This window comes from Bos indicus x Bos taurus, chromosome 5, assembly GCF_003369695.1.
Source record: "Bos indicus x Bos taurus breed Angus x Brahman F1 hybrid chromosome 5, Bos_hybrid_MaternalHap_v2.0, whole genome shotgun sequence".
Lineage (NCBI taxonomy): Eukaryota > Metazoa > Chordata > Mammalia > Artiodactyla > Bovidae > Bos > Bos indicus x Bos taurus.
In genome coordinates, this window is record NC_040080.1 from 92,870,662 (window position 1) to 92,883,197 (window position 12,536).

The 12,536-nt window shown below is 45.4% G+C and overlaps 1 protein-coding gene across 1 annotated transcript; it reads right to left on the minus strand.

Moving 5' to 3' along the window:
* Nucleotides 1-2,817: 2,817 nt before the first annotated feature.
* Nucleotides 2,818-8,096, minus strand: LOC113893175 (keratin, type II cytoskeletal 6A-like). The gene is made up of 9 exons (XM_027542952.1): nucleotides 7,481-8,096; nucleotides 6,346-6,560; nucleotides 5,946-6,006; nucleotides 5,714-5,809; nucleotides 5,422-5,586; nucleotides 4,851-4,976; nucleotides 3,837-4,057; nucleotides 3,585-3,619; nucleotides 2,818-3,473 (listed from the first exon to the last, which is right to left on the minus strand). The coding sequence occupies exons 1-9, from the start codon at nucleotides 8,018-8,020 to the stop codon at nucleotides 3,235-3,237; spliced, it is 1,698 nt and encodes a 565-aa protein (XP_027398753.1). The 5' UTR covers nucleotides 8,021-8,096; the 3' UTR covers nucleotides 2,818-3,234.
* Nucleotides 8,097-12,536: the final 4,440 nt, after the last annotated feature.

Genomic DNA, 12,536 nt, shown 5'->3' on the forward strand with positions numbered 1-12,536 from the left:
ATAGCACATCTGAGTGGACCAGCCTCCAAGACCCAGAGAGGATGATTTTCCTGCCCTACTCACTTTCTAGTGCTAAAGGAATACTCTTGGAGCCCAGCACGTGACAGCCTTGAAGAGAAAGGATGGTCCAGAGAAAGTCATGGTCCAAGGGATCCAGCTGCTGTCAGGGATGGACTCTTTAACACCTTTTTCCTCTCATCCTGAGGTCTACTGTTAGGTTTTCTCAAGGCCAAGTATAATGAAGAGTTAGCTGTCATGGGAATCCATAGGGATGCCTCCTGGTGCATGCAGCAGGCAGGGCAATCGGGACCTGCAGAAATGTTCCCTCCTCTTGCTGTGCTGAACCCTCTGCCCCCACCATGAGCTGTGATGTCATTCATTAATCTGTCCTGGGGATTCTAGCCAACATAGCTAGAATCTACCTTGTATGGCTTGCAAGTGATCATCCTGGATCACAGAGGATTCAGATAAGATGAATTTTGGATATAGCTTCTAACTGGAAAAAATTCTTCTATTTAAGGTTGTTATTTAAAAGATGTACTTTCTGTATTTTTCAGGTGTACAGACCTGATATTGAAGGAGGCAATTGGCTAGCCTCCTTAGGAGTCAAATCCGGTATCTAACCACTTTTGGTACTACTGATTCCTTCCTTGCTTCAAAAACAAGTCTTTGCTCTTTCAAAAGAAATGTTTCTTCTTATTCAGTCCTCAATGGGCAAAAGAAATCAGTCTGAAAGTTTTAATCTCATGCACCTTAATCAAGAGATTGAATCTTTTCTTCCTTAATACCGGAAAGTGTAACCACATTTAATTTCAGATGTCGTAGAATGAGGACATCGTGGGGGATACACTTTCTTTTTTGAAATAATAAGTTCAACATCAGAAAATTTAGAAAGTACACAACTTAAAAAAATACAGTAATGAAGTTAAATCAACACGAGATTATCAATATTATTTTTACATAAGTCATTCAATAATTTCTCTGCATCTCTGTCCCTCCAACTATCTTTCTGTTTCTTTGTGACTCTTTCTCTACCTTTCTTGCTTTATGATTTTGTGTGAAAATTAGTTTAGTAAAAAATACAGATAATACCTTGAGCCCCATAGCTTAAGTGTTTTTCATAATAGCTACTTTTCATTTAGTCACGTGTCTCCTTAGACCCTCTTTGGGTAACACACTTTGTTAGATTTTTCTTGTCTTCACAACCTAGAAAGCTTTGAGGAACTCTGCCCAGGTGTTTTGTAGATGTCCAAAATTGAGATTTTTCTGATGTTGTCTCATGAATATACCGGAGTTATGGTATTTGGGAGGAAGACCACAGAGGTGTCCTGCACTTCTCATCACATCATATCAGGATATATGCTATGAAAAAAACTTATTACTGTTGGTATTAGCCTTGATCACCTGGCCGAGGAAGTGTTTGATTAATTTCTCTGCAGTAAAGTCACTCTCTGCCCCCATTTTTAGACTGTACTCTTTGGAAGGAGTTCATTGTGCCCAGCCCACACAGCAGGGAGTACTTGTTCACTCCTTCTTTGAATGGGAACCACATACGTAATTAAAGGAAATTCTTTTGCCTGAGACTTGACAATCATCCCTTATTAATTAATTTAGTCAACCACATTCACATCAGTAGGTTCCACGAATAATTATTTCACAATTTGTGTTTTATTCCAATGCATTATGTTCTATCTATTTATTTATAGCTCAAGTTGTTCCACTTTGGCTACTAAGAGTTCTTACAGTGTCTTTTTTTTTTTTTTTTTTTTTACTATTTCTTCACTTTTTGGCACTAAAGGATGCTCCAAGATCATCTTTTAGTATATATTTCACCCCATTCCTAGAATCTCCTTGATTTCTAGAATCTCCTGTATCTTCTTGATTCCTCAGAAGGGAACTTTAATTCCTAAAGGTATTAGGTGGAATTCTCCAGAGGTATAAACCTGGAATTAGGGACATGGACAAAACAGTGACTGGCTCTCAGGAAGAAGATGACTGATCTACCTTGCACTGTATCCTGACATTTCCTTTCCCATTCATAGCAGTCAAAGGAAGCCAAGACACAGCTGAGAGAGGTTTCAAGACCATGTCTTTGGAGCAGCAAAGACTCGACTTCTTTGAGTCTCTGTGAGAGGCTTTTGGGGTGAGGAAAAAGGCCTTCCCATTCCTATTTTGTCTCCACCCTTCAAAAAATTGGCACTTGCATTTTGTTTCTGAGTCTGTGGATCCTGAAATTAACCAGTGTTTCCAATATTTCCTGGTAGAAAGTTTATTGGGATTCATATCCCAGAAGTACAAGTTCTTGTATTTGTACTGTTTCCTCAGGATACACTGCTAGAAGCATACTTTCAATTGAGGAATGTGGGCATTTGAATTACTCCTGATACATGTTGTCAGGCACAGTTTCTTGGTCATGAGGCATTTTAGAATATATCAAACATCTTACCCTCTAGTCAGTGTTCTTCTGATCTAATTAAACTGTAATATGATTCTCTGAGGTTGATGAACGACAACAGGTGCAGAAGGAGGTAGAATCACGAAGACAAGTCAGAGAAACTAAACTGCTGAGACCTGATCCAAGCAGTAAAACCAGACTTTACTATGATGATGGAACCAGATCCTTTCCACTCCGCATGCCAAAGTGTTATGGGAGGACTGCTGAGCATCAGGATGCTAAACTGCTGTTTCTTGAATTTATCTAAACAAGGAGAGTGAAGCACATGGGGACTGGGCATATGCTTCATTCCCAAGAAGGCATTTATCAGATGAAAACCTCAAGAACCACTGGTGACAAAGAAAGGCTATACGAAACCACACATTATATTATAAATCTGCTTTATTTAGCAATACAAGTTGCTAAAAGAGAAAAGAGCAGAGGAAGCACCACAGGGATACAAACCCTGTACATCAAAGAACCAGTCACTTGTACTTTAGTAATCACTGCAAGGGAGGAACATAACACCTCTGAGATGGGATCTCCTGGGCCAGTGGAAAGCAAGTGGGATTGCCCTGTTATGGAGTAGGACTCAAGAGGTGACCTTCCAATGCTGAACAAGGGAACCTCATGGGTAACAGGTTTTGGGAGAGAGAAGATAAGGGCACTAAGTAACTTCAGTTCTAACTCAAGGAGTAAGAGAAGAAGGGAGCAGAAGAGAGGAAATAATTGGAGGAGAGGGCGGTGAAGCTGGAGAGGGAGCCTGAGACATTGTGGGAGCTTGAGCCCATGACAGGACTTCAGTGCTTGTAGCCCTTCCTGCTGGAGGAGGAGGTGGTGGTGGTGTATTTGATGGTGGAACTGCTGCCCCCAGAGGAGCCGAAGCCACACCCTATGGCTCTGCCACTGCCAGAACTGAAGCCACCTCCAAGGCTGTGACCGCTGCTGTAGGAGTAGCCACTTCCTCCACTCACGCCTAAGCCACTGCCGAGACCGCTGGCACCACCATAGCCACCAGAGACAGTGGACTGGACCACGGCTGTGGAGGCAAAGGGACAAGGTCAGGACAAGATGGTGAGCTCACTCTGCCACACAGCATCCAGTCAAAGGGACACAAGGGCATGGGATGGGGGCAGGTGAAGGTACTTACAGATGTTGACTTGTCCAACGCCTTCCCCACTCAGCCTAGGAGAGAGAAGACACAGCCACGATGAGACCCAGAGCCACAGCTGGCTCCGCATGGGAAACCTCCGTGTGAGGAGAGTCCCCTGGACCCTGCCTTCTCAGTGCTGTCCTGGGAGTAGCACTATGACCACTGCTAGAGCGCCTTCCACTTGGGCTCATTGGCAGGACTTCTTGGAGATGGAGCCAGATGATTGCGGAGGCTGTGTGAGTTACTCACCTGCACTCCTCGCCTTCCAGCAGCTTTCTGTAGGTGGCAATCTCCACGTCCAGGGCCAGCTTGACATTCATGAGCTCCTGGTACTCCTTCAGGAGCCGGGCCATGTCCTGCTTGGCCTTCTGCAGGGCGTCCTCCAGGTCAGCCAGCTTGCTCCTGGCATCCTTGAGGGCCAGCTCCCCACGCTGCTCGGCGTCAGCGATGGCAGATTGCAGGCTGGCACACTAGAGGAGAGGAGAGCAGAGGAACCTGAATCTGGACTCCAGGGGAGAGGAAACATAGTTCTACTTTCCCAGTGAGGAAGAGCTCTAGAGCCCAGATCTCGTGGAAAAGGAGGTTTGATTCGTTGTCCAATCTTTCTTCAAACTACAAACCTTAACTAGTCTCAGTGTCCCTAATAAAAACCTATTTCCCTCTGTGTTAACCATATCAGTGAGGATGGGGTTGGGAGATGCCACAGCAGAATAAAGCCAGAGGACATGGAAAGAAATGGAACTACTGCTCTGTTTTGAATGTTGACAGTTTAGGTAAGTTTATTTGGATGTATAATAACTTGTACAAAACCACAAACATTCTCACTGAGAAGACGATTTCATCTCAAACTCTTGAGACCTTGCCTTCCTTCCACTTTACAGTCTTGGATAACCCTCATTTGTCCTGTGCCTTTTCTCAGCTTCTTTTTCATGTTGAATCTGAGCATATTTGCAGCAGTCTTCTTCACACTTTCTGACCTGAAAATTTCCTTGCCTACATGTGTCTTGTATTCCCAAATCAATCATTCCCCTTTCAGGATCTCATTTTAATGCCTCTAGACTGTATCTTTGTCCCATTGACCAGTGGGAATTGGTCTGTCCTGAGTTTGTTTCCTGCTTGTAAGCTGGGCTCCGTATCTCTAACCTGAGGGAGCTCTTCTTGTTTTTCCCTCATGATGCCCAGAAATTTCCCACATGATGGTTGATGATACCTGATGGTATAGGAAGGAAACTATGCTTTTCTGCTCTGTGGACCCCTCCATACCTGCTTCTTGACGTGGTCAATCTCAGATCTCAGCCTCTGGATCACGCGGTTGATCTCAGAGATCTCCTGCTTCGTGTTGCGCAAGTCATCCCCGTGTCTGCCCGCCGTCACCTGCAGCTCCTCGTACTGTAAACCAGAGGGAGACGAGGGGGCTGTCCATGGGCTTCACGGGACACTAATCAAGGTTTTCTCAAATCAAAACTAATGGTTTCTCCACAAGACATTGTATGAAAATTGGTGTTACTAGGTCATTGACACTGTGTACCCATCACATACTATCCTTGGTAGTACCACTGACTGACTGGTTCTCTTCAGGACAAGCAATGTTCTGTACTGTTGCTGAGAACCAGCATCAGGGTAAATCTAAAGCAAAGATCACTCTGCCTTTATCTACAGTAGCTTTTGTCCTACATTTGGGTCTTTGACCTACGAGACTCGGGCATAATTACCCAAAAGGTCTACCCTGAGAGGCCCCCACTTCTTAGTTGTAGTTTCCCCACTGAAGTCTACAGCCTCATTGATGTTCACAGAGGAGGCACAGGGATTCATCAGCTGCCACCTCACCACTCACCTTGGACTGGTACCAGGACTCAGCCTCAGCCCGGCTCCTCTGAGCGATCTCCTCATATTGGGCTTTGACTTCAGCGATGATGCTGTCCAGGTCCAGGTTGCGGTTGTTGTCCATGGAGAGGACCACAGAAGTGTCTGAGATGTGGGTTTGCATCTGAGCCAGTTCCTGCAGAACAAGAGATCATCCGATCATCTTTGGTCATGATGTTTAGGGAGGTATACCCAGCCAGAGATTTTCCACCCTTTGCAAATCTCAGTGTAATCAATAAAGCAGAATGTGAAAAGATGCTTACTGCGTCATAGAAGGTTCTTAGGAAGTTGATCTCATCTGTGAGAGCGTCTACCTTGGCCTGTAGTTCAACCTTGTTCATGTAAGCAGCATCTACATCCTAGGGAAGAAGCCAACAGGCTGAGATCAGATGAGCCCTCCTGCCCAGTCTGCTCCTCTTTTAGTCTCCCTGACACACTTTTCTCAGTCTTCCCCTTCAGCAAAGAAACCAGAACCCCTGATCTGACTCATCTCACCTTCTTCAGATTCACAAATTCATTCTCTGCTACTGTGCGCTTGTTGATTTCATCTTCATATCTGGAATTAGAAAGGATAAAATCTAATTGAGTCAGGGGTGAAGATGAAGAAAAAGCAGCTTGGAATTTCAACTTCCCAGAATGGATATATGCAAATGGGACTTTCCTGCCAGTAAGCTTCAAAGGTGAATTTTGTGGTCACTATATTATTTACCCCATTACTCTCCCCATCTACCTGCATGGCCCTTATGTTTTCCAGAGTTTGTGTTTAGGTAAGAATTGTGGTTTCATTTTCATGGACATGTTTTACTAAGATCATGCCCTCATTTGAACCTGATCATATAATTAGCTTGAAATGTGGGCTTCAGGAAACTGAGCGTTTCTGTCTCCTGTCACTCACTTGTTCTTGAAGTCCTCCACCGTGTCCTGCATCCCCCTGAGCTCCGAGTCCAGGCGGCCTCTCTCCCCAAGGATACTATCCAGCTGTCTCCTGAGGTTGTTGATATACTGCTCGAACAAAGGCTCCAGGTTCTGCCTCACGGTCTTGGTGCCCTGCTCCTGCAGCAGGGTCCACTTGGTGTCCAGGACCTTGTTCTGCTGCTCCAGGAATCGGACCTGCAGGAAGACAAGACAGTTATCTGTGAGTTGACAAGTCCCCAGGCTGATCTGGTGGTCCCGGTGGTGCTAGGCTGCTCCAGAGCCTGTACAGAGGCTGACAGTTCTGCTCCCCTGACTTTTTAGCTTCACACCACACAGGTCTCATGGCTGAGTTTCCCCAGTGAGCTGTCAGATGTTCCCTCCCTCTCTATTCCAGAGACGTCTGTCAGTGACTTTTCACCTTTCTGTTCTTCCTTTTGATAAGCACAATCACAAATGTAATTTAAAACTCATATTTCTCTCATATATTGCACAGAGGTTTTTAAAGAGCATATTTCAGTTAAAGAGATGTTAAAATATCTATAATCTAATGATTAAATTCCAATCCTATTAATAATTGGATTTAATCCTGTTTCCTATTTAGAGTATGAGTCCCTCTAAAATAAACTATCTTAGTGCTTATGATCTGGTTCTACAAGTTGAGTATTTCTATGGATATTCACATATTTTTGAGTCTTTTTTCCCCTGGAATTTCTATTTTTTTTAAATTTTCTTTCCTTCTGCCCCTACACCCACCAGCTCAACTAAGGCTGAAGTACATTTTCCCACTGTAATTCCCTTTTTTATTTCTTATACTGTTCAACAGATCAAGCTAACTCATTCCATTCTTTCATTTCATTTCTTTGCTTCAGGGTTATCAAGAATTGTGAATGCTTCCCTCACAATTATGGAAGACATTTAAGAGATCAGTAATTGTAAATGGTTACCATCACCTTCTGCCTGTGGTCCACATGATGTGGTCCTGCCCTGCATCCCAGTGGAGAGCTAGCTTGAGTCCCCTCTCTCTTGAAAATCCTAAGGCTCCCTCTGGTAAGACATTGGTTGGGTCTCTCTTGGGCACTCTGCAATCCCCATTGGGGCAGATGCTCCCAGCTCACCTTGTCGATGAAGGAGGCAAACTTGTTGTTGAGGGTCTTGATCTGCTCCCGCTCCTCAGTCCTCACCCGCTGGATGGTGGGGTCGATTTGCAGGTTGAGGGGAGTCAGGAGACTCTGGTTGACAGTGACCTCTTGGATGCCTCCAGGGGGGCACACAGGGAAGCCAGGACCACCGAAGCCACCTCCGAAGCCAGCTCCACCACCGAGCCCAAAGCCACTACCAGCCCCAGCACCAAAACCAAATCCACTCCCGACTCCACCTCCGAAGCCATAGCCAACTCCAATTCTGCCGCCATATCCACCACCGATGGCACAGCTGCCCCCTGCGATGGAGATCCTCTTGGAGCCCCCCAGGCCATAGAGGCTGCGGCTGCCAAAGCCAGCTCCTCCACACACTCCAGCGAGGCCACCACTGCCCCTGGAGCGGGACAGGGACACGCTGCTGAAGCCAGAGCGGCACACCCCAGGGACTCTGGCTGAGCCGGCACTGAAGCCTTTACGGCTGATGCTTTGGGTCTTCACAGTGGATTTGTAAGACATGGTTCCTGAAGAAGAATAGGTTGAGAAGGGTGTGAGAGGTGGAAAGCAGAGCTGAAAGGAGCAGATCTATGAGAGGAGCTTCCCGGCAGCAGCTTATATATGGAAAAAATGGGCCGGGCTCAGTCCTGGAAGGTGAGCCTGCAGATTAGAAAGGGCTGGGCTTTACAAATAGTGAGATCACCCCCTGCCTCTAGAAAGGTATGAAGTATGAATATTGCTTCTTTGGTTTCCTTTAGTCATGGAGAAATTCTGGCTTCTAGCCTTGACTTGATCCCAACACAATACCACTGGATGTAAATTCACTGAAGTCATGGGTTAGTCATGTTCTCAAACAAAGGAGACAAGGAGCTGATCTGTGATAATTGTCCCCTCCTTCTGCTTACTCAGACACTCTTCTCTTGCCCCCTTCCCACACAAGTTTTCTTCTCCACTCACACCACCCTTCCCATCAGGTTGAACTGTCTCTGAGGGTTAATAGGCATTTGCCTGTGGTCTGAGCAAGAAGTGGCTTGCGGTGGTTTTGGGCCATGTTTGAACATGTCCTTCTGGATCTCCTGACTGCCTTCCTGGTGGCCTGGCCTGGGAATTGGGGGCTACTCTGGGGACATGACACTCCTTTGAAAGGCAAGAGGGACAAAGGAGATGAGTTTTTACAGCATAAGAACAAGCTTGTCTTGTGTGGAATTGGCAGTTTCATGATATAGGATAAGAGATCACCCAAGTCCACTCTGCCCAAAAAGCTGACTTCTCATGGTTTCTAGCCATGCCTGCACCTTCCTCCCCAGTGTTTGCTTTCCCATTGAGCTGGTGACTGTGGACATTTTTTTTTCCTACCAAATGGAATTCATAGCCACCCTTTTCTCCAGTTTTTTGGAATGTTCACTTAGAACTTAATTTTGAGAATCTAAAATGAGTAGGACAAAAATCATTAAGGGAATTCACTGAATTTATATTCTCATAGATTCTGACATTTCTTAGGCGTCAAGATCAGACACCTTAATAGGGTGTGTACAGAAAGTTGAGGGGCATATAGAAACAGTGAATCATAAAAATGTGTCTTTACAGGTGTGATGATGTCACAAGTAACTTTCAAATTTATATTCCTAATCTCAGTGCTTGAAATCTTAAATCTCCAGACACATTCTTAGAGGGAGGGAAGGCTGCCAAGTGATCATGGTGCTTGGTTTAAGGGGGAAGGAGATTGATTGTTTTAGTCCATAAATTAAGCACTATGGAGGAGTATTGAGAGCAATTGTAGACAGGGTGCTTTATAAGACTATTTGATTAAATGGACAGCCAGAGGAGGAAAGACAAACTCCCACACTGAGATGAGCCTGAGAAAAGCTCTTGTGACTATTTTATAAGCAATTCAATCTCTCCAGTGTTATGGAGGCAGTTTCCAGGGGAGCAGGGCATTCCCTACGTAAAGAAGTGCTTATTCGGCATCTGGCAGGAAAGAGATACCTTCTCAAGGCCATGGAAGCAGCTCCTCTTCCTCCACCCTGGTTGCACAATGCCTTACCAAGAAGTATTCTTCCACCCAATTCTGAGAAAGAAGTTTTCCTTCCCATGGCATGGTTTTCTGAGCTACTTTCTTGGGATAAAGTCTTTAAGCTTGACATGAATGAGGCCGGGATGGGTAGGAAGGGCTAGCAAGTCAACTTGGAGCAACATCCTGTTTTTCCAATGCCCTGTGTCTATGTCAATGTCCCATGTCTGTTTCTGCTTTCACATTGTAATAGGAGAGTTGAGTAGTGGTTGCAACAGAATGGTGTGTGACCAGCAAAACTTAAAAGATTTATTAGATGGCCCTTTAAAGAAAAATTTGCCAACCCCTGGCTAAGAGCAAGAGCTCTTGAGACAAGCAAGGTACTTAGGCTCACAGGCTCCTGTGCATCTTTATGCAAATTACTCATTTTTAGAGCTGTAAACTGGGGATGAAAATAGTACCTATCTCACAGTGCTGTGAGGATTATGTGAAATAATTCATGTAAAGGTCTCTGCACTCTGTGCGTGCATAAGTTCTCAACGAAGATGAGCTAATATCGTCATTATAATGGAAGTATGAAGAAGCTTGGTGTGTTCAGGAATCCACAAGAAGCTTTAAGAACTGAACACAGAAGCAATGTGTAAGTGTCTATGAAGGGGAAGAAAATGCAACCAGCATTGCCGGTTTGTACCACATTAGTAAGGACCAAAAGCCACAGGTAAAAGTTTGCTGAATGTTGCCAGAGGCCATGCAGAGGCATGAGATCAGAAATATGATTTGCAAGCTTGCTGGCACTCACTGCAGCAGTCAGAGGAGAGTCCTACTCCAGAGCAGATGAGGCTCCCTGCCCAAGGGGCTGGAAGAAAACTGGTGGTCAGAGGGAGGGAGGGAGAATCCAAGTCCTTGAAAGAAGTCTGGCAGGCTGCCCTCTCCTTCCTGTGGAGTCAAGTTCCCCTGCACCACCCTCTGCTGGGTCCTTGTCTGGGCTGTGCACACCGGAACAGGCTTCTATCAACCGGCATAGGTGATCAGATCTGTTCCTCTTTTAGGACTGTGTGTCTCACTCTCAAATGAAGTATATAATTCAGTTGCAGAAGAAACCTCACATTCACTTCAAGAACTGAACACAGGAGCAGCCTGTACTTGTCTATGAAGGGGGAGGAAATGCAACCAGCATTGCTGGTCTGTGCCATGTTAGTAAGGGGCCTCTCAGAGGATGATTTAACTGCAATGTATTATCCAATGCGGTTTGGCCTGTGTACTAGACAGCACCAGCAATGTAAAGCATAGTGTTTCTTTCATTTTCTGACACAAGTATGTCTCCTGCCGGTAGATGTATAAGTCATATATATATATATATATATATATATATATATATATTCTCTAATATGATATATATATATATTCTAATATACCATATTAGATTACTATATTAGAACATACATATGCTCTAATATTGGAGAAGGAAATGGCAACCCACTCCAGTGTTCTTGTCTGGAGAATCCCAGGGATGGGGGAGCCGTCTATGGGGTGGGCTGCCGTCTATGGGGTGGGCTGCCGTCTATGGGGTTGCATAGAGTCAGACATGACTGAAGCGACTTAGCAGCAGCAGCAGCAGCATGCTCTAATATATACTCTGTCTATATATATATATGTTCTAATATATATATATATATAAGACTACATATATAAAGTCTTTTTCCCCCAAATCTCCATCACCACCTTCCAGGGAATGATGTCCTGGGAACCAATTCCAGGGACCCTGACCCTCAGTGAGGTCTGCTGACAGGACTCATGAGAGATGATGAGGGCTCCAGAGACAGTGGAGGTGGCCTTCTTAATCAGTAGAAACTGATCAGAGGCCAGACAAGAAATTCAGTGGAGAGGGGAGTCAGAGAGGAGAGACCCTGTGACAGATCCATTCCTGTCCTTCTTTTCCCAGTCCCACCACCCTTATAAGGTCAAGTTTGAGCTTGGTTCATTTGCCCCTGATTTTCTCTCTTTGGGTGTGGGAGGTGTCCTGTGTCCCCTAACCATTTACAGACTGCCTCCTGGACTAAACTGTACCTCTTTCCACTTCCCGAGTCTGGTCCTCTGCGCTCTTCCCCTGCTTTAGTGCCCAGGAGAGGGTTGTATTCATAGGCAGTGGGAACCCACTGGATGGTTAGAGAATTGACTTCCCAGATGAAATCTCTTCAGTGATCCTGAATCATGTCCCATAATGGAGCCTAAGGGAGTTATAGTTTCCCAGAGGAGCAGGGTGGGGAAGCCAGACCGTCATAATAAGATTAAAACAAAGAGTGATCGTTCAGGCAGCTATGTGAGAGAAACTAAAGCAAAGCAGCGTGAGTAACTCTGACAATAGCCAGCCTCCTCCCCAGCAGGCTGCCAAGTCCAGGCTCTACTCTGTGCCCAGGGAGCCTCTATCCAGGCTGGTGCTGTCTTTGATGGCCATGGAATGAGGAAGGCTTTTGTTCTATGGTCCAGGGATTAACCTGTGTGTACTCTTTGCATTGTTTTCCCAGCATGGAGAAAGGCAAGAGGGATCCCCTGAGGCCTGAGCCCATGGCAAGTCTGCATCAAGAAGATTTGCTTTGTCTTTCTGCCTCCCTGGGTGGAGCTGACATATGAGAAGGAGGAACAGGCCATTGTCACATTCCATCAAAAACTCAAGACTAAGTCCCTAATCCTGCAAACTCCAGAGTAGGATTCCTGATCCTAATGCTACAAACCCCAATGTGGGATGATGTCTTTCCAAGGGAATCCCAGACATAATCGTGTCCCTGGGGAGCACCCATCGAAAGAGAAAAACATGCAGCCATATGTGTGAAGGATGGGGACAGGAGCTCTGTTGCTGATCAGGGTTCTTGGCCTTCTTAATCAGTAGAAACTGATCAGAGGTCAGACAAGAAATTCAGGCAAAGCTTTCCTGGGGCTCCTACTGCAGCAGGGGAGAGTGAAAACAAGTAATAGGTTTCCTTGTTAACCCAGGGGCCAGGTGGTTCCTTAAAGGGGGTGAGAGAAGGG